Raw genomic sequence first — 27343 nt, forward strand, 5'->3', positions numbered from 1 at the left:
CTTTGCAGAATTCTAGGTGTAGTATTTCTGCTGGGCTTTTGTCCCATAGATCACATTTATTTTGGTGTTTTATGCCCCCAATTTCACGCCCATAAGAGAATTGGCTTGATTACTGAATCAAAAATATTCAGCCGCAGTCTGATAGGGGGGTTGAATTGGTATAACGATTTTCTGACTATAGTATGCTTTGCACGCTTTGCCAGATAAGTCTTTAATCGCCAAATTAAAATTGCCTGTAGATGTAATTTATCACCAGATTAAAATTGCCCGTAGATGTAATTTTCAGGCCCAAATAATTATAGCTTGTGCCTTGGGAAAGCATTTCCCCACCTAAGGTGAAAGTGTGTTGGTTCCCCGTTGAACGTGATTTTTTTTTAGTTTTTTTTTTAAGATCATTACTTTGGATTTTTCTGTGTTTCTGTGAGAACGTCTTGAGAATTGACAGGCTTTCCTGTAACCCATACTCACTCAATTTGTTCCATAATCCCCAAAATTTATTTTGGTCGACGGCATTCTCAATATCTTGTAACTTTTTGTTCATGTACATACCTTTTTTCCTGTCTTAGTAATAATTTATAATAATTTATATTTGTTGAGCTTGTTGGTATAATGACCGTGTGTTTAGATTTGCAGGGCCCCTAGTTGTAGATTTCCTTGTATGTTTTTTTTTTTTCATTTTCAGTGTTTTGCTGGCCACTGAAGTAAAAATTAATAACTTTTCTGTTGCTACATGTATGCCTTATCTGTCCTCTTGAAATTTTATGAACAAAAATGTGTATATAAAGTTTTCAGTTTGGGTACTATTAAGTTTAGTTTCATACTGAAGGACACTGTCTTTTCTCCACCGAAATTGAGTTCCTAGGGCATAGAGTTTATTTCTGTGTTTTTGGGATGTTTCTGGCTTGTTTCTTGTTTTTTCAGACTTAGAGTTATGTGGATGTGGTCTGAGAGTGGAATTTAAGGCATTCATGTCTCCTATAAGAAAAACTGATCCATCTGACTGTTATTGTATGATTTCTGATTGCGGCATTTCAAAGGTTTCTTCAGAATAGTAAGGTGAGTCAGATGGGGTATATAAACGGCACATAGATACAGTGCCCTCCATAATTAAGGGCACCTCTGCTAAAGTTTACTAAAAACAGGTATAAAAAATAACCTGTTGGTGATTTATTGTAATTGTGAGATTATGTCATCAAAATCCATAACTGCCATATACTGTTTGATTAGCCTGAGTAGCATTTAGCTTTGTCTTCTCATTGAATTTTCAATTTTCACTGCCTTGTAAAGCTGTACAGAGGTCTTACCTTCACAGACTTTTGCCTCTGTTGGTCACTTCAATGTCTTCAATCATAGAATTTTGAATTTGAAGGCAAAAACATACATTTTTTGCCAAAAAGACAAAGCTGTTTTAGGAGTTAATTTTTTTGCTACCTGTTGCCAGTAGAATTCTTTCTCTCTCGCTGTCTTTCTCTGTCTCTCTTTCACACACACACACTCACACCAGTGTTTCCCATACATTGACTTATTTGTGGCAGCCCACCACAATATCAACATTGACCACCACAAAATTATTTTCCTGGTTGTACTAAATTGTGCTTAAATCTGGTTAGAATCATAACTGCGCTGCACTAATTTGTTAAAAACTTCAAGTTAATTCTGCAAACCAACCACCACAAATAGAATTCAATTCTGTGGGAAACACTGCACACACACACACACACACACACACACACACACACACACACACACACACACTAACCTTGACGTTCTGTACAGGACAGTCCCGGCGTGCCAGTTTGAAAGCAAAGTAAGACACCTGATAGATGTCCGGACGCTTGTCAGGGTCAGGCTCCAACATGTAGCCTAATGGCCAACAAAGCACGCGCACACGCACACACACACACACACACACACACACACACACACACACACAAGAATAGTGTGATGAGGATGCTAGAACATCTGAGCCAGAAGAGGAATTTTTAAAGTTAATTCACGTCTAACACCCAACCCCTGCAGGTCACTGGTCTAAACCAAAGTCCTTTTAGGCAAGTCCCTCCACTCGGCGGCCATATAGCAACGCTTTTTTGGCACTCATCGGGCATCCTATTCAGCAGAAATGTGCGTGCGCAAGGCTTCACGACACCAATCTTGCTCCAGCGGCGAGTTCACAACACATGATTGGCAAGATGTCTTCACAACACACCATATTGCTCAATGTATTCACATCACACCACATGATAGGCTCAATGTATTTACATGTCAACGTTTTGCCGAGGAAGGGATGGGATATGTGTAGACAACGGCCATATTGGCGTTACAAACTAACCCCATGCATTTCTATGGAGGATTTTTTGAGTGCTGTGTCTCCTCATTAGAAAGTCTCTGTCTAAACACCCACACCTGTCAGAACAGCAGACAGCCAATCGGCATGAACACGCCTGTGCCTATAAAACTAGCAAAATTGCATATCTTATATTGGAAAGAGGGTGGAAATACAGGCTACTAAAAGCTTCACACCTGTACATGGGGTCCACATCTCTGGGGACCTCTCTTGGACCCTCAACACCTTTACCCTGATCAAGAAGGCTCACCAGTGTATCTTCTTCCTGAGGAGACTAAAGAAGGTCCACCTGTCTCCTCAGATCGTGGTGAACGTCTACCGCTGCACCATCGACAGCATCCTCACCAACTGTGTCACAGTATGGTATGCCAACTGCTCTGCCACTGACCTGAAAGCACTGCAGAGGGTAGTGAAAACTGCCCAACGCATCACCAGTTCCTCACTCCCCTCCATCTCCCCTCCACTGCCCTCTGCACCTTGGTGACAACCAACCAACACCCCCACCCCTAAACCTACTACCACCTACCACAGACGCCTCCTTGCCTGTGCCTAAAAAGCTGAATCACGTCCATGGGGCTGCTTTGACAGGGAGCGTTGGTTCTACTGCATGGATCCAAAAAACATTTCTTATCTTAGCGTAATCCCTGAACCCTCCCCTTTCGATAGACACCAGCGGCACCTCCGGACAACGAGTGTAAAGGGTACTACATACTCGCCGCTCCCAACAGGTAGCATGACAATGTGACGACAAAATAATTTCCTCTGTTGCACGAGAAATTTCAGCCTTGCGCAGCCAGGTCGTGCACAGGAGATTTTTTTTCAGATGCGTGCGAAAAAGCAGGATGAGCTTGAAGCCAAGATCAGGGAGCATGCGTGGCTCTATACAGACATCAACCACATTCAGGCATTTTTGCCTAGCCCACATCTTAAATAACCATGATGTTTGAATAGTCAGTTTGAGAAGAGAGAGAAATTAACCTGGCTAGGTTACCAGCGAAAGTTCGTGATTTTTAAATAGTTTGCTGGATAAGTTAATGAAGCTACCAGAGAGAGATGTAACACAGGGAATTAAGATGAAAGAACTAGGACCCAGGGACATGCCAATAATCCAGCAAAAGGTAACAAAGATATTTATTTTCAACCAAAGGATATCTGCTAAGACCTGAAAAAAATCTTCAACCTTAGGAAATTACACAAACTCATCTCTCAGCACCAGCCAGATAGCTAAAATTTCCCTCGGGATGAATTAAAGTAGCCTATCAATCTATCTAGCTGCACACACCTTGGAAACTAAATGATAATGATGGTAGTTGTGAATAGCAGCAACCGAAGTCTGAAGTATCATCACAGAAGGTAGTTTTTACTGCCATTGAGGCCAATGCCAAATCAGGAGAATATTACAGCTAGTGTCGTGGCCACCACGCACAAGTATAAATGGTTACGGCGCTCCCGTGACGTCACATTGTCGCGCTACCGGTCGGGAGTGGCGAGTATGTAAAAGCCTTTAGTCTGTTAAAAGTTTGTCATTTCCCAAGGATGCGTCAGCTGCACAGGGGCGTGCCGCTGGAGTTCTATTTTTAAGTAGCCTGCATATGCATCAGTTCTATGCTCAATTTCATTTTCAGGGAATCCCTGCAATGTTTTTATCTTTCATGTTAAAGCAGGTCTATAGAATTAGTGTGTGTCTGGCAGTGTTGAGGCGTGGCATCACAATGGTGGCTTCCTAATGGTGGTAAGGTGCATTGTGGGATACTCACGGATGAGGCAGTGCATGGCCTGAGAGTAGCGGGAGTTGTCCGGGATGGTGAAGTTGCCGTCACAGATGGCCACCTGGCTCTCGCCAAACGGCAGGGTGAAGTAACATAGCTTGTACAGCAAACAGCCCATGGCCTGTGGCATACACACAACAAACACACACAAACACAAAATAAACATTAAAGTATCCATATACAAGTATACACACATAGACCACACCACACATACCACACACACAAAAAATCAATACACACACAAAATCAATACACTCATAAAAAAAATTAACACGTATACAAACACACACACACACACACACACACACACACACACACACACACACACACACACACACACACACACACACACACGCGCGCGCGCGCACACACCAAAGGAGGCTCCTTCATTGAGGAAAGAGGAACACCCTCCCTAAATTTTTAGAGAAAAATTCAAAATATATGAAGTGAATTACTAATCTGATAAATTACTGTTAATATTCGTTCCCTTAGTCAAAATGCCAACAGCACCCCCTATCGCAATTGAAAATTAATGTATGGAGGAGCTTCCTCCTCAAGCTCCTCATTGAAGTCCATTATAAACGCCTCAGACCCAAGCGGCTCGTGAATCCCGTCGTTTTCAATGGGCAAGGGAGGAAGCTCCTCCGTTAGAGTGGGCGGTTCTAGCCAGAGGCTCTGGAATTTAGCTAAATCTGGTTAGCATCATAACCACACTGTGCTAATTGTTAAAAACTGTTGTATTCAAGTTAATTCTTCAAACCAACCACCACAAATGGAATTCAATTCAGTGGGAAACAATGGCTAACTGGTAGTACAGAAAACAATCGGCCTACTGCTGGCCTGTCACAAACGTGGACAGTTCAGGGATTTGCTAATACAAAAAATTGGATATTTATGCGTTGTTATAATCATCCAAGTTATGCCTTAACTAAACAATTGTTAAATAATGTTCTATATTGTTAAAATATATTACAAAGTCCATTGTCCCTGGAGCAAATTGGGGTTACAGTAAGTGCCTTGCTCAAATGCACAATGGTGGAAGCCAAGAATTGAACCCACAACTTTTCTGGCTACCGCATGCTAGCCTAGCTCCTTAGGTCAGACCACCCCTGAGAATGTCAGAACAGCTTTTATAGCACAACATTACCAGTTAAAATACTACATAGTACATACTGCTGCTTTAAATGTGTCTGGGTAGGCGGCCTACATACTCTATTGTTCACATATGCCACCAACAACATCACAACCTCATATTTGCCACCAACACCAATCAAGCACACCTTCCTTTCTCTGTTATTTTTATAACCACCAGCCGCCACTGACACTGACACACACACACACACACACACGTAGAGACACAAACCACACAAACCAAGCAGGCACACAGAACACCATCAGGGAGGCATTCTTCATGGCGTGCACTCTTCTATGCAACACAAAGGTGTTGACTTCGTGAAAGACAACGTACCACCGTCCCACACACATGTAACACACACACACACACGCACACAGAGATGACTCACCCAGATGTCGGCTTTGGTGGTAATGATCTTGCCATTGTAGAGATTGACCATCTCAGGTGCACGGTAGGAGAGAGTGGTGTACCTTCAAGATAAAAGAATTCATCAGCCCAAAGGCTAAGGCTATCGGAGGCTCTGGGTCCCAGAGGAGTGGGGAGTGTGTGTGTGGTGGGGTAGGGAGTCTCTTTCGCATCCCAAGAGATTCATCGGTTACACTTTACTTGACAATATCGACATGAGAGTGACATGACACTGTCATGAATGTGTCATAAACAAGTCATAAACGTTTATGACATAACGCTTCTGTTATTAAGTGACATTTGTTTTTTGTCATAACAAGTTAAGTTAGGAAAAGGTAGGGTTAGAGTTAGGGTTAGGATTAGAAGTTAGGATTAGGGTTAGGGTTAGGACTCATGCGTCATGACAGTGTCATATGTTCATGACGGTGTCATGTCACTCTTATGTGGTGTTACCGATTCATCTGCCAACCAATTCGTCCAAGTCAATTATAGCAGAGCTTTAATGTGTGGCATGGTACGCCCACGTTGATTGAAAACATGTGGTCACGTTTTCTAGATTATCTGTAAAGGCATCAGTCACATCTTCTAGATCATCTGAAAGGGCTTCACATTTTCTAGATCATCTGTAAGGGCTTCACTGTTTCACTGTACAGGGCAGGAGGCGTCGTCATGTTTTTTGATTGAAGACCAATCATGTTGTCACGTTTTCTAGATCATCTGTAAGGGCGTCAGGTTTTCTAGATCATCTGTAAGAAGACATTACACACACACACACACACACACACACACACAAACACACAAACACACACACACAGCCATAGAGGGACAAAACTCACTTTTTGATTTCATCCTCCACCACGGTGACCCCCTCGGCCTGTGGGTTCTGGAACTTGTTGGTGGCACTGCCAAAGTCACAAAGCACATAGTGGCCTCTATCGTGCAGCAGGATATTCTCCACCTGACAGGAGAGAGGAGAGGAGAGGAAAGGAGAGGAGAGAAAACAACATTGATGACACTCAATGTCATTCAGGGATCGTCAGATTGACAGGCAGAGCAGTAAGAGTGACAGAGAGACCAATGTTATGCTGTGAAAACATCTCTTACTGTATGTGTTTGTGGTTAACGCTGCGTTAACAATAGCACAGCTCAGTAGAATACACTTCACAGTCATTGTCTCCACAGACAGTTTGACAGCATCCTCCCTCCAGCACAAGAATGGGGATCACGGACTAAAACGTTGGCTGAGGAATCTCAGAGACATGTCATTGTGACAGACACACTGCACTACAAGCTGAATGCTGAAAGACTTGTGGGCCAAGTTTTGAAGAAAGGAAAGGAGATGGCATCTAAGAGCCCAGAGCTGCTGCCTGCAACGTTACCATCAAACTTTCAACGCATCCAGATATCGAGGCATTCAAGGCCTGCCATTCAAAGTAAACCATAAGAGGAGAATTTGAATGTAATAACTGAGGTACTTCTAATACATTTATTTCAATCACAGTAGTACAGCCAATGCACACAAGTCTGAATTCATTGCACGTTTCAAACTAAATAATCAATCACCTTTACAAACCGACAGAGAAAGTGTTTGTGTTGTGTCAGTGAATGAGGTTTCCTTCTGCCGAGTTAAGAATGAACCCTAACCCTCCGTATAGCATCAGGGAATAAGGTTTCCTTCTGCAGAGTTCTTTATTTAACAGATTTGAAGGGCGCATTTAAAAAATATGGACTTTGTGTGCAAAGGCCTTCCCTGTCACGCCTCCAGATGTCACCACAATCTCTGGGTGCGTACAGAGAGCGTAACAACTTACATATCTACACTTTTGGCGGCAAGAGTCTAAGGTGCTCTTTTCAAACTAATGTTAAAGGTACACTAAGCAGGTTTAGGTATTTTTGGCAACTGTAGAGCTCCCTCTAGAATCGTGATATATTTATATTTTACTCTGCTGTCGTAGATCAGCAGATCTCATGACTTATCCCCCTAGTACACAATTAAAATGCTTTTGTTGTGGAGGTGAAGGATCAACAGGCAAAAACTATCTCCAAAGAGCTATATCTACTGACAAGGTAATGTTTCACGTTTCTCGGGAGATTTGTCGGGTCGCCATTCTTGAAGTTGCATGGCTGCTTTTCTCAGTAGCAACTCACAATTCACTTATTACAAGTTTGTTTACCATCAAATTGGCTTCGGAAAGGTGAAAATCTTGCATAGTGCACCTTTAAATGACAGATAAACAAACTTACAACAAATTCGATTCAGCAAAAAGTCAATTCAGCTCAAGAAGGAAGATTGGAGATCAAAATACAAGTGACAACGGAAGATGACAAGTTGGCGTCCCACATGAAAAAACGTCATTGAGTGATGAGTCAGGCTCTCCCAAAAATCGACTAAATCAGTCGAGGACTGCTTTTAGGGCCAATACAATCCTAAAATACTCTAACAATCTCAGTAATCAAAGCACCAGTAAGAGTTTTGGTTTAAACCTAGAGAGCTGACAACATATGAAACCCTTGGAAATACCAACAACAGCCTGGGGTCTGCTGGCATTATAGTTGCTCAGGTCCTAGTTGTGAAAGCTTAGTTTGCTTCTCCATTTACAGAGGCAGGACTGTGTAACTCCTGAGTCTTTGCTGTATGCAAACACAGAAGGGACAGCCAATGGATTGTGTACACGTACACAAAACACACAGTGTTGGACAATATCAGAGAAAGAAGCAGTGTAAATTGATTTATTTACTTTTACCCAACAACCAATGACCGCGTTGCTAGGCAGCTCCATGAAAACAAGCAACGGTCAAGACTCAGTGCTGGACGCTTCCTTTCACTGACAATGACTGCCAGGTTTGGACAGCAGTTTTTTTTCATGGCTTGAATCCCAAAGTGAGCCCTGAGGACTAAAGACTTAATTGATCTCAGGTGCTGAGTGAGTGAGTGTGTGAGGCCACATGGGCTCAGATAGGTATACAGTACATGGGATTGGGACAGCACTTTCCCATGGTCTCCGCGGTAAACATCACAACACTTTGAACTGTGGGTAATTCCCTTTGGTGAAGTCTGCACCGATGTAGACTCACGGAAAGGGCTCGGTAAGTGTGTACTCAAACCCTCACGGCCTTTGCAATGCAACATTGGGACAGCCCTAAGCCCTTACGAATTTCGCGAGAATGCGCACCAAAGTCCACGAGTCTGTGAGTCCGGACCCTGAGATTGGGCCATGGTGTTGTGAAGCCAGAGCTGGATACAGCTTTTCCACTGATGTGTAGATGAGTTTGACAGAGCATGAAGGAAGGATGAACTGAAAGAGGATGGAAAGAGAGAGGGATAGCGAGAGGGATGGCGAGAGAGGTGAAGAGGAGGATACAAGGTGAGAGAAAAACAGGTAGGGAAAAAAGGAAGTGACAGTGACAGGTACAACCTGACAGTGAAGTACAGTGTGTGTAAGTGTGTGTGTGAGTGTGTGTGTGTGTGTGTGTGAGCGAGTGTGAGTGAGTGTGTGTGTGTTGTGTCTACAATAGGCCTACATTATTAACAGAAACAATGTACACAAATCTAAACTATTTTAATGTTGCTGTGGGACAAAGTGAGACTAGCCTCCAATCAAATGCCATGTACTGTATAAAGATATTATGTTTAGGCCCTATATAGTGGATAGATACAACAAATAACACAATATATGGTTTTGGAACTTTTGATATTTATTGCCCCTCAAGTATATTGGCCGTCTATATAGTTCAAAAACGTCTTTCTACACGGTATACCCCCCCTCTGACCGGTATTTTGGCTACTAGTGCCCTGAAAGAGTCAGACTCAACCGTAGATAATGGCAGCATATCTTCCACTACATACTTGGTTACCAGTTTGTTCAGTTCGGTCCGAGACAAAATGTGTGATGGGGTCTTAAAATCAAGCTTCAGTTGCTTAGGTTTTGTGGCACCATCTCCTCCTTCGGTGGTCTTGGCACCTAATTTCATGGAAGCATGCAACGTTTAAAGATGCTTGAGTAGGCCCTAGCCTAAGTTTGAATTACTTGACTCCGACGTGGATAATGGGCATAATGTGTATTTCCCGATTTCATTCGTTCCTTTAATTTCTTGGAGGGGGAAGTAATGGATATACTTCCATTTAGAGAAAGCTACTTTTGGATTATTTGGGCTCGCCATAGCCTACCTGTCTTTCATTGACTGACTCACTTGTGTTGTTCATTGTGTGTCCGACTAGGCGTGCTTTCAATCACCCGCCCAACTCTACCTCTGATTGGCTTACCATGAAATTTTACTCAACCTCAGCCAATCGTCAGCATTTATGGGCTTGTCTCGTGCACTGCCAACTAGGAAGAACCCAGGAAGAACAGTTAAAAAAAGTCTTCGCCTCTCGGCTCAGAGATCTTGGTTTGATGAAAAAAAACCCAGCTTCAATTATAGTAACATGCCACATTTTTTGGCAGTAACTGAAACGGTGTTATTAAGATGGGAAGAGTAATCAATTCGATTACTCGTTACTGAAAAAAGTAACGCCATTATTTATAACGCTATTATTCCCATTACTGGCTATAACCACTTGATAAAAGAAGACACCAACACCACTGTTGCTGAAACAAAGCCTACATTTCAGCATTCAGTGACAGTAACTTCTGCATAGAAATAGTATGTTGTTGTTGTTTTGTTTGTTTGTTTGTGTGTGTGTGTGTGTAGCCTGGTCCTTACCGGCTGTAATTTAGGGCGGAAGTACGTAGGATGGTAACGACCAGGCTAATGTGTGTGTACATTATGCGTGAGTGTGTGTGTGCATGTGTGTATGTATGTGTGCGTGTGTGTATGTGTGCGTGTGTGTATGTGTGCGCGCACGCATGTGTGTTAAAGAAATACTACGCTTTTGTTTCTTTTTTTAAATGACGGCTTCAAATTAATTTTGATGGCACACTGACACACAGTGAGAGTCCATCATCGATATGTTGCAGTGCACTGCACAAAGTATGCTTTACAAAAGCTGTGCAAACAGCACCACCTACTGGCCAACTTTAACATGAGGAGCATCAAATACTGTACATCTGATCAAATTATGCTTTTTTCTAGTGACATAATTTCAGAACAAGAGAGAGGTGTGACACAGACAGACACACACACACACACACACACACACACACACACACACACACACACACACACACACACACACACACACACATCGACCAAAATTGTGAGTGATGCAAGTCACCCCGCTCACAATCTGTTTGATCTACTGCCCTCTGGGAAGAGGTACAGAAGCCTCGCGCCTCCACTACCAGACTCACCAACAGCTTCATACACCAAGCCGTGGGATGCTGAACTCTCTCCCTCCCTCCCCCCCTCCACCCTCAGCTACATAACATCCTGGACATTGGACCCAAAAATGGCCGCCTGCACTCCACTTGCACACTTGCACACTTGCACACTTGTACATTTTTACAACTGGTGTTGTTGTCCTGAAACACAACACTTCTGCTGCTCTTACATAACTTGCACCACTATGCCACTTTCTTCTTACTTAGGTCAAACAGAACTACCCAAGCCTTTTATTGGCCTGAATTTGCACTAGTATTTTTATTGACTGTCTATGCACAATTTCAACCACATTTTGCTGCTCTTATTTTTTCATTATTATATGTGCCCTCTTATTTACTTATTTACTTACTTTTTTGTTTACTTGAATGTTATGTTTGTCTGTGGACCTAAATTGGTAAAATATGTCTTGTCTTCACCGTGGGATAGTGAGAAACGTAATTTCGATCTCTTTGTATGTCTGGAACATGTGAAGAAATTGACAATAAAGCTGACTTTGACTTTGACTTTTGACACACACAAGAAAAAGATTGGCATGGTTTGAGATTGGCATGGTTTTATTTCAGTTAGCCTATTAGCTGGTTTGATTTGCATTGAGCTTAATAAGCATAAAAATAAAACAATGCCAATCTGTAGGTATAGTGAAGGGTATGTGATGATGTGGGGCTATTTTAATTCCAAAGGCCAACGGAACTTTATCAGGATGCATAGTATCCTGGATCCATGAAATAACAGGCCTTTAAAAGTTCTTCACCTGTGTCTGCAGTAGCCTAGACTACTTGCCAAAGACATGTGTACTGGACTGGATTCTCTTCAATATTTTTTCAAAAGGTAGACTAAAGCTATTTATATTTTAATAGGCCTACTTTAGATTCTTTACATTTTGCATACGTTCCGCTGTATCTGAAACAACCAAAGCTTTGGTTTGATCTCAAGCATGCACGTATCATGAATGCATTTAGATGTGTTTTTTTCTTCTTCTACTGTATGTAGCCAGTTACCGACATTCAAAAAAACGGAATATGCGGTTTGCAAAGTACTGGGAAAGGCTGGCAAGCAAGCCTATTCACATCCCAGCTTAGGTTGAGCTGCTGCTGAGTGCCTCACATTGAGCGGGTGAATTCTGATTTCTCCTGAAAGGCCTGCACTTGAAAAGTGACATAGCAACAGGAGATTAAAAGAAATAGTCAATGCCATTCTCTGCGTATTATTGTCACAATCACACACCCCCATATAAATCAATAAGCCAATTATTTTTCCCCACTGCAGGGGCAAAAATAATAAACAACTTCCAATCAACATCTTCAACACCAAAGCTTTCTCAAGCCCAATCTTGCCGACCAAAGGTGTAATGCACTCTAAAATAACTGCTTTAATGAAAATGTCAATCCCTTAGGTTCAGGGATGTAGTGGAGGATAAACGCAAATAAACTCAGTCTATCCACCTCTGAAATTTGGATAAGAGACAGGCATATTTGTTCTTACAGTTTTCACACCTTTAGTGATAACCGTGAAAAACATCTTCACTCTGCAACCACACTTCCTCCATTCCAGGGACACTGGTCACTTAGAAAATTGCGGTTAAAAAAATACATGAAACCGGATGGAGACATTTCACTCGCTTGGCGGTCCCATACGAAAATGTAATACCTCCCTTTCAAAAATTCAAGACATTCCAGACAATTTAAGACTTTTTTAGGCCTTAAGAAACGAAAATGGTTTTGAAGACTTTTTAAGGATCCGCGGGGACCCTAATACTGTAGAAGTGTAGCTTTAATGCGTCTCAGAGCATTTGGTTCGCAAAGCAAAGGTAGCAGTAACCTGTTATTGCAAAGCAAAGCTAGAAGTAACCTGTCCAGCTTTTATACCCCTTTCAAGTACACATCACTTGTTTTTGTGAATATAAAACATCTCCTATGTCTTCTTCGCCAAATTAGGCAATACATATGTGGCTAGGTCTTCATTCCATTTTTCTTTCTACTGACCTCTGACCCTGCAGAACAACTGGTTTGGATGACCAGTCCCTTTAGATATCTCTTCTCCTGGCGCCAAGCCTATTTATGTTTAGTTCAGTTAAGTACCTCTAGTTAAGTACCTCTGCTATTTCACCAAACATTTTCACAAAGTGAAAGTGTGTGTGCATGTGTGCATATATGTGTGTATATACTGTATGTGTGCGTGCATGTGTGTGTGCATGTGTGTGTATATATGTGTGCATTTGTGCGTGTGTGTGTGTGTGTTACCTTGAGGTCCCGATGGATGATGGGACTTTTGCCCTGGTGCAGACAAGCCACGGCCTCACAGGTATCACAAAAGACCTGCATCACTTCCTGCTCACTGAAGCCAGTCTGGAGGCGCTGATTCATAAGGTTCACCACCTGCCCCCCTGCACACACACACACACACACAGTCAGCATAGCACAATACTCACATACACACAAAACAACCTTAGCATCTCTCCATACACACAACATATAGGGCATATATATCTGCACACAAATCAACACAGCCACTAAATACAGTACACCTACCCCCTCACAAATAACACAAAATAACCCCCAAAACCCTCATAAAGTACACCTACCCCCTCACAAATAACACAAAATACCCCCCCAACCCTCATACAGTACACCTACACCCTCACAAAATACCCCCCACAACCAACCCCTCTCCCCATCCCAAGCATACAAACGGTGAAATGTAAGAGGTGTGCAGGACATATCATTTTAATTCTATACATAATGTAACATATAAATACATGAATTATGTTTTCCTCATCCAGCCTGCCTATTGGTGTTCTCTGAAGAGCACACTTTCATTAATAGACCAGACGTGAGCTGATGTTCCTGCTTGGAGAGCCGCGCCTCTGAGACCACAGCCTTTCAGACTGTTCTGAAAGAAAGCTCGGGTGTCTGCCAGCTGGTGGCTGAGCGGTGCTATCAGAGGGCACAGAACGCCATCTGTATCTGCTGCAAATCTCTCTCCAGACACTGACATGCTTTTCAGTTAGCAGTGTGTGTGTGTGTGTTTGTGTGTGTGTACTCTGGGAGAGAGTGTATGGTTCAGAGGGGTCACTCCTGCTGCAGAAGACATACAAGTGAGCAATGGAATGAGTGACTGACCACTAGGGTGCTGGTGCTGGTAATGGAATTACACTACATTATAATACAGTACATAATGAACTGTAAATAAAACTGTGCACTACATTACAATACATACTGCTGTATTTTGGGCACCAGCGCATGGCGTAAAGTTCGTTATTCACCCGCGCAAAGTTTAATTCGGTATTTTGCACGTTTATTTTTTAAACATTGCGCCCAGGGGTGTGGCAATTAACAACCTAGGGAGGGGACTAGCGCGTTGTCTAAAAATCGCTATCATACACCACCTAGACCTGGTCAGAAGTCAATGGCGAGTTGTTCATATGCTATTTTAAGAGCGCATGTCAACAGTCATATTGGCAGGTGCACGCACCATCCTTCTATCATTCATGAACGACACCAGCGCATCGCCCATGCAAAGCATTACAAATTTCACGATTACAATGGGAAACATAATTAGAATAAAGATATTACGAAATACTGTACATCTCATGATGAGTAGTTATTGTTATTATACAGTTATTATACCACGTTTGATAACTAAACCCCTCCCAATGTGAACTGGACATCCTACTAAATTTGAATAGACTTTTGACGAGTGACGATGCACTTTAGAATGTCATGATAGGGCCCATAATGATTAAAACTGTGCACTACATTACAATACATAATGATTAAAACTGTGCTTAAAACTGTAAAAGTCTGCACCAAATTACCAGTCACTCACCAGTCCAGCTTTTTGGGCCCTGAAAGGCATAATAGACAAAGATGGCAAGGAGGAAAAAGGCAATAATATGCTGTCGATTATTATAAACTGTCTGCTGGTGTAGCATATCGTAGGCTATGGCTTTTGCTTTACGTTGGTTGTTGCTGTATGGAAGTTGTCTGCAAGGGTGTCTTGTGAGTAGCCTATTTTGTGGTTCAATTGCTGCATTTTAAGGATGCCACCTGATGCGAGCAGGCCAGTTGTTGCTGTAAGGACGTTGTCTTATGGGTGAGTATTTGGTGGTTCAATTGCTGCTCTGTAAGGATGTTGCTTGATGTGAGTAGGCCTATTGGGTGTGTTAGCTGTTGCTGTACGGACGTTGCCATGATGTTGTGTGAATATTTGGTGGTTCAATGGTATGTTTTCCCCTATGTGGTAGGCCATTTTGTGTTCAATGTTGCTCTATAAGGGTGTTGTAATTGTAGTGTACCTCAATAAAACCTCAAAAAAACTAAATTGGGGAGGGGCACATATCAAATGCAGCCTGGGGCCCATGACCACCCTAATCCGCCTCTGCTTGTGTTGGTGAGTAAAATACCATGAATAGCATGATAGTCGTTTCTTTAAATAAACTGCTTCACTTCAACAATCATGGAAGCCTACACCATTAACTTTCCACTAATGTTGTTTAAAACTGCATAGATGAGAAGACAAAAGAAACAGCAAATGTTTACATGATGCAGTTCATAGCATGGTTAGGAGCATGTGATTTGTGTCAGCATGTGATTTGTAAGGGATATGTTAACATTAGTTGTGGTGTCATACCTGCTTTGAGACAAATTCACTCATTTTTTAGTACAAAGATTCTAATTGAAAGTTTAAAGTCAATGCCCTGCTAACAGTACACCTTGATATTTCAGGAGTAATTTCATGAATTGTTAGGCACAGCCCCTAGTTCTGACAGAATTTCTTTTGGATTAATAAAATGAAAGTGTCTGTCTATCTGTCTGTCTGTCTAATAAAGTGGCTGGTGTACTCAGTACTTTTATCGTCACCAAGGGATAAATACCAATACCCACTCTGAGGTAGTCTTTAAACTAACTTTTAAAACTCCATAAACTGACTCAGTGGAGCGGTAAGGTTCGGCCTAAGGCAACATCTATGAACTTGAGATTTTATGACCACATGCGTCATTTGCACAACGAAAAATAACTAACTCTTGTTGCCTTAGATTACCCAGCGTGCACCAGGGCGAGACGCAGCATGACAACCAACCTCGACAGTAGTCCATGAGGATGAGGACCTCCCAGACGTCGCCCCCGCCCACCGCCGAGATGCTGGAGTCCAGGTAGCCCACGATGTTCTTGTGGCCCACAAGGTCCTTCTACAAGAGAGACAAAGACAGAAGAGAAGGGGGGGGGGTAAGTTTTCCTTACGAGAAAACAGTAAGGAAATTGCCAATACTGCATAGTTTACCTTTAAACTGTAGAGGAAAGTTTTAAAGGACATTATCTAACTTTCTTTTTCTGCCCAAAACAAGGACATATTTGAGTGACCCCACAATTTTGAGAGTTAGTGTAACACTGACAGCCAGCACTGGAGAAACCTGAGAGAGACCACACACACACACACACACACACGGGCCTGGCTGGCATTCATCTCCAGCGGTCAGGACTCACCATGATCTGGATCTCGCGCTTGCAGACCTGGAGGTCGTGCTCGTTGTTGACGTACATCCTCTTCAGTGCGCAGCGGACGCCCTGATGTGTCCGCACCAGGAAGACAATGGCAAACCCCCCTGCCGAAGGAACAACATGAACTCACCGTCAACTAAACCCCCCTGTCGAAGGAACAACATGAACTAACTAAAGTTTTTTTTAGCCATTCATTAAATGACCCTAATCAATAGTGGACGCTTCTTTAAATGACCTTAATCAATAGTAGACACTTCCAAGCAGACATGCCAGCGGTCCCCAACTTATTCCACTACTCCTTCCATCAATACCAATACCAATACATCAATCCATCACAAGCAATCACAATTATCTCCGGACAGCCACCAATGCCTCCTCCAAAGGGCTGTTCACATTAAAAATGAATGGGAGTGACCTACTGACTGACAGGGTAGACGCCTATCAATTTGCTATTGATTGATGGGAGGCAACTGGACACTCACTCACAGTAGGGCGGATGACTCAGCTTGTGATTAATGACTTGTAATTATGAACCAGCAAATACCATAAAAGTCTACTTGTGGTATTCAACTTTTTTAATTACTCCTGCATTCTCCTGAGTGAAACCGGACCCACACACACACAGTCCAGGTTAAATGCACACCCGGTTTGTTCATCTGAGTTTACAGGCCGTGTGTCAGTATGGGTGGGGGTGGCACTGTCAGAGTAATTAGGAAGTTAAGTATCCAATGACCTCCAGCTGTAACAGAGAGGATTGTGTGACTGCACGCACACACACACACACACACTCTGATTGAGACACACCTAGGCTGGGGTCATCCACGGACAGGACATCGGTGTTGACTGGAGTAGAGTGTGACAGAAATGTATCTGCACCTTCCCCAAGCTTATGCATGTTGGATAGGGATATAGGGATGGGTGATACAGACTAAGAACTAGATCACAAAATGTCAATTAAGTTAACAAAAATAAAAATAAATTAAAAAAAAATCCAAAACAACTAAAATTAAATCCGAAAAAACTGAATTTGAGAATAAATAAAACGGAATTGGGAAAATAATAAAAACGGATTTCATAGGGCCCTATGTAGGCCTACTACTACTAAAACAAACAGCTCATTTCCCTTCCACAACTCAGCATAGCCTGATCAAGGATATTTACTGTAAATGATGCCATAATAGGTTATTTAATTAAGTCAATTTATCTATTTATAAATCATATTCTTGATAATGTAGGCCTGACATTTGTTTATTAGTTCATGACTGAAAAGGCCTTATGCCTTTATATAGTAAGGGGTGAAGGGCTTTTCAATTGAAACAGACAGATTTTTTTTTTTAAGTCTGCCAAAGAAAGTTCATTGTAACATAATGATGTAACAGCTGTATTCTATATAGAATTTTAATGAATGAATGAATGAATGAATGAATGGATGAAGGAATTAATTAAAACTTTATTGAACAACAATCAACAAGAACTGTTCAAACGGATTAGAAAAACACAATAAAGCCCAAAGGCTTGTTTTCATTGTGGTCCTTAGATTAGATTAAAATCAACTTTATTGTCATTGTGCAGAGTACAAGTACAAAGATGGAAGAGGAGCAACAACACATGGACTAAAACAGGGGAAAGGGGTCAACTAATAATCAAAACAAACAAGTAAAACAAATAAAAACAAAGGCTAGTTCCCAGACAGACAAGCAGACACACAAACAGACAGTACAATGTTCCTAGTACTTCAAGGGTGTTGTGATTTTGTTTGATAACCAATTTTTATTAAGATTGAAGATTTAGAGCCTGTCTACAGAGAGCCTGTTCACTCCATATTAAACCCATTGTATCGAATTTGGTTGCAGTTCCACCAGAATTCCATTGGGGGCAATTGCTGGTGAGTGCAAAATGAATGGGGGTCTATAGAGACTCTTGACATTAGTCTCTTTCACCTGATTGTCGTTGAAAAATATTATTGTTTATAATAATATTTATATATATATATATTATAATAATAATATAATATATAGTTTCTGCAATTTCAATATGGATTATAGGTCAAAGTTGAATGAATGAGTACTTATCCTTTTGAATTACAGGTTGGGTCGTCGTTGCCTATAACACTAGCATTCTGCTATTGAATGACATCATTAACACGTTTGAAAGGCTTTTTAGAACAAATAAGTGACTTAAAAATATATAATACCCAGGAGTGTGTATTTTCTTTGCCTCCCCTTTTGAATGCTACATTCAAATTACTAGACAAAAAATTATATACCGAGAAAAGTGTTTTTTGAGGGGTACAATTCCATAGACCTCCATTCATTCTGCACTCGCCGGCGAGCACCCTCACGTGGAACCAGAGTAGGAACTGCAATCAGTTCAAAAACCGGAAGTTTCCCGAGAGTGGAAGTTCTTCCCTTATTAGACATCCTCTGTTTGGAAGGTAAGCCATTCCACAAGACAGCTGCCGAGTATAGGAAAGAGTACTTTCCCACACAGCTCTTGAAACGGCAGAGCCTGTAATCTGTGGAACTCCCCCTGGTGGAGTAGTTGTGTGTGTCACTAATTTTAGAAAAGTAATTACATAAATACTTGGGTGCCAGGTTATTTCTTATCTAAACTAAACACAGTTAAAGTTGAGGAGCTCTCTCTTCCACTCTGAGCCACCTAAGACTGGAGAAATGGTCAGTAAAAAGTTCTAGAATGTAGTTTATCACACTGATCAGTTTATTTCGACAAATGTCTTTGAGGCCTTCAGTAGTGCCAGTGTACCAAGATGTACAGGCATAGTCAAGATGGCTTTGAACAAGAGCATCGGCAAGGGTTTTCAAGGTGTTACTATATAAGAGGCTGGATATTCTTCCCAGGAACTTAGTCCTTTGGCTTACCTTTGAGATAACTTTTTGGGCCATACACTCCCCTGATACTTTGTTGTCCAGTATACAGCCCAAGTAAGTGACTGCTTCCTTGGCGGTAATTTCAACATCACCTATGACTGCCCTAAACCCCACAGACTTTTTTAGTTTATCTCTGGACCCAAAAAGAATCAACTCTGTTTGCCAAGGTGGAGAAGCTTGTTATCTGTTAACTAATCACTGAGGTTAAGAAGCTCTAAACTAAGCAGCCTTTCCACCTCTGATTTCCCTTTATGAGAGACTAGAATAGCTGAGTCATCTGTAAAATAAAAACAAATCACAATCTATGGTGGACAGCATATCATTAACATATAATAATACAGAGAGGACCTAAAACACTCCCCTGGGGAACTCCACAAGTTTATTTAAGTGGTGAGGACAAGGTCCCTTCTACATCCACGACTTGTTCTCTGCCAACCAGGTATGACCTCACCCACTGAAAACCCAGAGCTCTGAGTTTGATCAAAAGGATGTCATACTGAACTGTATCAAAGGCCTTTTGAAGGTCTATTAACGTCATGCCACAAAAGTTCCCCTTTTCCACCTCTTTCCTAATAAAGTCTATAAGATAAAGCAGACAGGTATCAGTGGAATGGGCTTTTCTATGTAGTGTGTTTGTGTGTGTGTGTGTGTGACCACTGAGAAAGTATGTAGTGTGTGTGTATGCATGTGAATGTTAGTGTGTGTTCGTGTGTGTGCATGTGTGTAGTGCTGGGACGGTATGTTTTTTTTCTTACCACGGTTGAAAAGCAAGACATTACTGTGATATACCGTTTTAAATCCCCCAACACTTCTGATTGCGAGTTGTGGATTATGAATTTTGTGCCACGATCACACCCTATTAAACTTAACACAGCCACAGCAACTTCAAAGATCACCGGACCAAATGCTTCAGAGACATGAAACAAATTTAGTTTATCAACAAGGCTATCCCGATTACACGATTATGGCTGCCTTGCACTACTCCAATTGTACACTTTGCAACTTGTTGTTGTTGTCCTGTTGTCCTGAAAACACTTCTGAACACACTTCTGCTGCCCTTACATAACTTGCACCACTATGCCACTTGCATACTTAGGTCAAACAGAACTACCTCAGCCATTTATTGGCCTGACTTTTGCACTATTATATTGACTGTCTACTGTATGCACAATTGCACAATTTCAACCCAAATTTTGCTGCTCTTATTTCCTCATTGTATGTGCCTTCTTATTTACTTTTTATATTGTTTACTTGAATGTTATGTTTGTCTGTGGACCTAATTGGTAAAATATGTCTTGTCTCCACCGTGGGATAGTGGGAAACGTAATTTCGATTTATTTGTATGTCTTGACATGTGAAGAAATTGACAATAAAGCAGACTTTGACTTTGATTAGCACTGTTACATTCAAGACGCTTATTCTACTGTTACAACGGTAGGCTATTGCACTTTTTAATGGCTGCATTAGGTTGTAACAAAGGTGGGCTATGTCACTGTTAAGTTAAATTCTTAACAAACCAGAACATATTTTTTAATTCTGTTTCAACTTCCATGGAGTAAACATGTATGACTCCTTTCTGGTCAAATTTGACAGCTTTCAAGTCTAACGTCTTTGTGTAAATCGAGTTTGAACGGAGAGAATGGAAAAGTGTTACGATTGTGCCAGTTCTCCTCGCATAGTAGATACAAAAAAGAATGTTGGAACACTGCGCTCCCCAACACACACACGAAAGGTCGGATTGCTTCATCTTTTGATGAGTTTTGAATTTTTGTTTAGAAAACCTTGAATCCATGTCGTGTGCACATATTGTGACATGACATGGATTCAAGGTATTCTTGAATTTTTTCGCGTTGATGGTGTCACATGACCACGGTATTGCGGTAACAGTCCTACGTGCATGTGCATGTGTTAGTGTGTGTGTAGTGTGATTGGACCACTGAGAAAGCATGTGTGGTTAGTAGACTAGGAGAGACTGGACTAAGTGAGCATTGCTGAGCAGATGCAGGGCACTGTGTGTGGAGGCGACACATATCCTGTGTGTGTGTGTGTGTGTGTGTGTGTGTGTGTGTGTGTGTCTCTGCTCCACCCCACAAGCCTACGGTAATCAAAGCCATGTGTGGCTCTCTGGGAGGCTGTTGAGCCCGCAATGTTAGGACTTCGTCAGCACCACTGCACTGCTGGGGCTGCAGCTAAAGCACAGAAAAGATTGTATGTGTGTGTGAGAATAGTCCTGCTTGCATATTAGAGGGAGTGTGTTTGTGTGTTTTGGAATAGGTATACTTTCTGTGTATTTCTGTGAGTAGGTTTGTCAGTATGTGTGTGTTTGTGTGTGTGTGTGTGTGTGTGTGCGAGTGAGCGTCTATGTGTGTGTGTGTGTGTGTGAGTGAGTGAGTGAGAGAGTCTGTGAGTGTGTTTGTACATGTGTGTGTGTGTGTTGACGCTGACAAGAGTGTGTGTGTGTGTGTGTGTGTGGGGGGGGGGGTGTTCCTGCTGAATCTGGGGCAGAGCCATCTCTGAGATCAGTTAAGAAATGGTATCCAGACCCCCACCCTACTGGGACTCTCTCGGCAACAGAGCATGCTCCGCTCCCACCACCTCCCCAGCAGTATGCACCACCCATGGAGAACAGTCACGAAGGAGGGGGGGAGTGAGCAGGGTGGAGGTGCTCCAAACTAAAGCCTCATTTCCATTGGCTCGCGCAACATGACACGGTAGTTTTTGGTATGGTAATCCCTGGCCTGCTTTGCGTCTCCACTGGTAGCAGCACCCTTACTTGGTAGGCGGGGTGTATGTTGAGTCACATTGCATATTAATAGTTCAGTCAGAGCCTATTTACTCATATTAGAAATTCTCTGGTTCTGTGGTTTCTGTTGTTAGTTTGCTGCTAGTGATTTGCTTCAGCTGGCAAACCGAGGAGTTCATTAAACAATTTAGTAACACGTAAACTTGTTAATGTCAATGAATACATACATTCATGTCATATTTTGCTAATATAACGAGACAACAGCTTTCATAAGTATTACAAATATGTATTCAGTTCTGCCATTTTGGTTAGCTAATGTTAGCTGCTAGTAAAAAACACACTGGAAACAATAGGTTTCTATTACCTATAGGCAGATAATGGGATTCCCGCTAACATGCCTATGCTAAGCTAGGCAAACATACAAACTTCTGTGTTTCAGCTTCTGTGAAACTCGGCTTCCCTAAATGTCATATGACGATTTTCTGTCGCCCAATCAACAACTGCATACCCATACCAAGACCAAATAATCTTGGTACCCCAATGTTCAGGTGCCAAAAAGGAGCTCGTCCCGGCTTGGTTATTTTGGTTGCAAATTTTAACAATGGAGACAAATAACTGCGTGCCATGCAGAACCGAACTGAGCCACGCCACTCAATGGAAACAAGGTGGGCAATTTCACATGCTTGGCTGAGTGACAGACCAGAGTGAGTTGGGCTACCTCAGAGATAATGGTGAGCCTCCTGACAGAGGACGCGAATGGAGCCACAGGGCTATTTGATGAGGAGATTTACCGATTACATTACCGATTACTTTACGTCGACACAGCCAGGTTAGTCACGACACCACATGCTTAAAACACCCCACAGGAATTGCGCTAATACACACACAAGCGTGTGTGTGTGTGTGTGTGAAACCCAAAAGTGGCACAACATGTCGACTCAGCCACTTTGACACTAAAATCACCACAACACAGAAGGGCCCATCTGGACCGACAAGGATGCGCTTCTAGAATCACGCCAGAAACAGGACTCTAGAATCATGCCAGGATCAGAAATCTAGAATCACACCAGAAACAGGACTCTAGAATCATGCCAGGATCAGAAATCTAGAATCACACCAGAACCAAGAACAGTCTCAACAGTCCATTCTCCTGGTAAAGAAAGTTTCAGTTCCTCAGAAGCGGTAGTGTGCAGACACTAGTCAAATAGACTAGACCCATTAAACCAAAAAAACTAATCTCAAAGCCTTTACTATGGAATCAGTAACAAGAGGGTTGCCTCCACCCTGCTTGGGAATCCTCACACAGATTTCATATTCTAGCACAAATGGTGACAACGCACCGTTCAATCAGCAACGGCCTGCTCACACACACGCCACGGATTTTCAAAAAGGATTTATCACTTTAATCTGCTATGCTTGCTGACTATAAAGCTGTTGGACAAGACGCCTCACTTGACCCTGCCGTTCACTTGGGCTTACTGTGTTTTGCATGCCTGCCAATCAACTCTATTAGCCCATGGCCATTTAACATTGTTATGCATATTGTTTCACCCTCAGCCTGTTGAGGTTAAACATATTCTTTCACACAAACATACGGGCATTTGAGGGCGTTTTTGGGCAGTAACCAGGTATGCCATGCTGTTGGAGGTGCAAACGAAGGCTGCATCACCATTGAGATCACATATAAGGAGCTGGCTCAAGGGTTATAAAAGTATGTTGTGTTTAGTTGTAGGCCTATAATGAAAGCAAAGTTTTTATAGCCATCCATGTGTGTTCACTTCTGGCTCATTGGCTATCAACTATAACACACTATTTGACTTCTTTAGGACACTAAACATATCGGAAGTGTCAAATGTTGAATTACTCCAGTCTATTTTTAGACGTTAATCACTCCTATGATGTATTACTATTGTCTATCCAAAGTAAAGTGCCTGTTTCGAAGTTAACTGATGGTCAAATCAACCAAAAATCCGATATTATTTGCACCTCCAAGTGGTCTGTGACATATGTTTGTGTGAAAGAATTGATGGGAATCAAAGTAGAGAGAACTCATGTTAGAATATAATAATAAGTGTGACAGCGTTGATCAGTTACAGTCGGTGGTTAAGGGAACTTGGACATAAAGGCTGGGGTCTTTCATATCTGTATCATTCTGAGGAAAACAAATTGTTATTTGGGAAAAAGTTGCTAACTATTATAGCAACTACCTTGATAGTGTCACTGGCAACTAAGTCCGTAGATTTCAGTTACACATGCACAAACACTTATATATATTGTCACATATCATGTTTTTAATTTTTGAAAATGAAAAAATATTTAACAGCATATTTACTACTCTTACCAAAATGTGACCGAAATACGTCCGAATATCAACACCGTATTTATGTATCGTTAACGTATCTGCAACGTGTGACGTTGAGAGCGTGATGAACTTATGGCATAAGAATCACCGAGAACAACTCACCTTCAGCTAGTGTTTCGTCGACTGTGACTTGATGACGTCCGATGGTAAACATGCGTCCGATGAAGTTGCCACCAGCGCTGCTGGATCCACCACCACCACCACCCGAGCCAGGCCCAGAACTAACCAGCTCTCGACGAGAGTCAAAGAACTTCTTCATGATTATAAATTCTTAGCAAGTGGTTTCGTAAAGCTTTGGTTTCCAGGCCACCAGAATGGCTTTGATTTAATAAGATATGAGCCCGGGGCAGTTGACTGATGGGAGTAACGTTCGTTTATGTGTTATATAGCTGACTACCTACAGGCTACTGATCAGTTAATGTTAGTTAAAAACAAGGGCAATATTAACAAGTTACTCGTTGTAATTTACTCTGCCATATGGTGCCACTTTGCTTGCTTACTCATCAGTTTAGCTTAGTCTGACATCCAAGATGAATGATCGGCAACATACATTAACATGCAGCTGCCAAAGATGACAACATTGACAGCCAGGCAATTTCGGTAACGTTAGATATTAAGTGGTACTATGTAGTTTGTGCGCTAAACCGAATGTTCGCCGGATTTGCATTTCTATTTCAAAACAGCTGGATACATAGAGTGCGGTATTTAGAATAGCAAGTTAATAGTCAACATCCTACCCTATGGAAAAAAAGCTATCAAGCAAGCCACAGAGTGGTAGCTCATCAGCTACAAGGATATCAAAATAAACATCTTAGGCGGCCCCTAGCATTCGCTCTTAGCTAGCTAGTAGGTTGCGCTCAGATTCCCTAACATAAATCACTTCTCACTGAGGCAACACATTCAGTAAAATAGCGCTGCCTCACATTCAGTGAAAGAGCGCACATAATCCGTTACGCAGCGTTCATAAAACAGCGATGTACGTATTGCTATCTGAGATCAAGCAAGATCACTACTAGTTGGTGTCAATAATAACCGAGAAACAACCCAATGATGTTGGATAAACCAGAGCACAGTACCGTTAGCTTAATTTGTTAGCTAACGGTTAACGCTGGACGTAAATGTTCCCTATCACTACCGAGGGCTATGTAAACCCAATTACTGCAATGTTAGCTATGCGATATGTTAGCTAGTTAGACTTGCAAGCTGTGCAACGTTAATTACGCATGCATGAGTTGCTCATACCACAGAATAAAGTCATTTGACCTTACATATGACTTATGTTATTAACGTTACTGTAAACGGTCAGATCCGTGTAGCTGTTATCCACATCTATTAGCTGGCTAGCTAGCTATCCTATATAAAGTAGCCCAAATCACAGCTGGATAAGCTAATGTTTGCTAACGTTAGCGCGCATCCAAATCACTGTCAAAATATTGCATGTCAATAATCCATACAGCCAAGGCCGTCCTGCAGAAATTCTACCACTTGTGACTCTTCTTCGGAGCATCAAGTCCGATGCCACCCGAGAGTTCCTCTGCCATACAATTTCAACGCACTGTCAAGGCCATTTCCATTGAAAACCGTTACAGATTTCTGATGATGAAGATATTTGGTAACAGGAAATTCTTGACCTTCTTCGTTTTCATTCGCTGAGGACAAATAAGGTTTTTTTTTGTATACCGCCACCTAGAGAACTGAGCTAGTATCACACTTTCCTCCCAAATCAAATCTGTAGCCTATACTCACAAGCGAAAACACTCACACAGAGAAGCACACATATAAGGCAAACACACGCAGTGGCACACACACACAATGGCAATGTGGAATTCCGCAGGGCTCTTAGGACCACTGCTCTTTAGTCCATGAGCCACAGGGGGTCGTCACTACCACTTGGGGGAGGCAAATTCTCACTATATTTTTCTGAAAGCTATATCTCTGGAGTATAAAATGGTATGATAGCAAGTTAGATCTTGTAGCTTTGTGGCTGTACAGGCCTTCAAATTTGACCTCTGATTTGAAAAAAAAGGAAATTCTGCCTATTGGCTTTTTTTGTTAAAACACTCATAAGAGCCCAGAAAATAATCCAAATCTTATTATTACTGATGCATATGTGGTGTTTGATGTTGGCATACATATTTTTCAGAGCAACATATGGCAATACCTGAATGCAGACCTTATTGATCATTACTATTCTACCTTCCTTACTTTCAATTGCGAGTTAAAATTAATGTTAAATGATGACATACATAGGTCTGCAGTACAAATGTTTTTTAAATTGTAGCTGAAACGAGTACAAAGGATCTTTAATCTATTCATTGAATTCATCGTCAGAACAGGAGCACAGAGGATGCCATCTCTATGGCACTTCACTCTGCCCTGTCCCACGTTGACAATAGCAACACCTATGTAAGAATGCTATTCATTGACTTCAGCTCAGCGTTCAACACCATCATCCCCTCCAAACTGATCACCTGGCTCTCAACACCAAGAAGACCAAAGAGCTCATTGTGGACTTCAGGAAGTCTAAAGCTAGCACACACACACCCATTCTCATCAACAGGACTGAGGTGGAGCATGTCACCAGCTTCAAGTTTCTGGGTGTCCACATCTCTGAGGACCTCTCTTGGACCCTCAACACCTCTACCCTGATCAAAAAGGCTCACCAGCGTCTCTTCTTTCTGAGGTCCATCTGTCTCTTCAGATCCTGGTGAACGTCTACCGCTGCAACATCGAGAGCATCCTCACCAACTGTCACACTATGGCAACTGCTCTGCCCACGACCGGAAAGCATTGCAGAGGGTGGTGAAAACTGCCCAACACATCACCAGTTCCTCACTCCTCTCCATCGAGGCCATCCAGGGCAAGCGATGCTTGCGT

At 42.0% G+C, this 27343-nt stretch overlaps 1 protein-coding gene across 1 annotated transcript in view; it reads right to left on the reverse strand.

The window, feature by feature from the left end:
- The window catches only part of LOC125304240 (AP2-associated protein kinase 1-like), a 60009-nt gene extending 33899 nt beyond the window's left edge, over positions 1-26110 (reverse strand). Inside the window, 8 exon segments of the mRNA XM_048258326.1 lie at positions 1760-1863; positions 4102-4234; positions 5637-5718; positions 6490-6611; positions 13216-13358; positions 16055-16163; positions 16459-16577; positions 24569-26110. Coding sequence (XP_048114283.1) covers positions 1760-1863; positions 4102-4234; positions 5637-5718; positions 6490-6611; positions 13216-13358; positions 16055-16163; positions 16459-16577; positions 24569-24725 — 969 coding nt within the window. The 5' untranslated portion in view covers positions 24726-26110.
- Between the last annotated feature and the right edge of the window lie 1233 nt (positions 26111-27343).

This window comes from Alosa alosa, chromosome 12 (genome assembly GCF_017589495.1).
Source record: "Alosa alosa isolate M-15738 ecotype Scorff River chromosome 12, AALO_Geno_1.1, whole genome shotgun sequence".
Lineage (NCBI taxonomy): Eukaryota > Metazoa > Chordata > Actinopteri > Clupeiformes > Clupeidae > Alosa > Alosa alosa.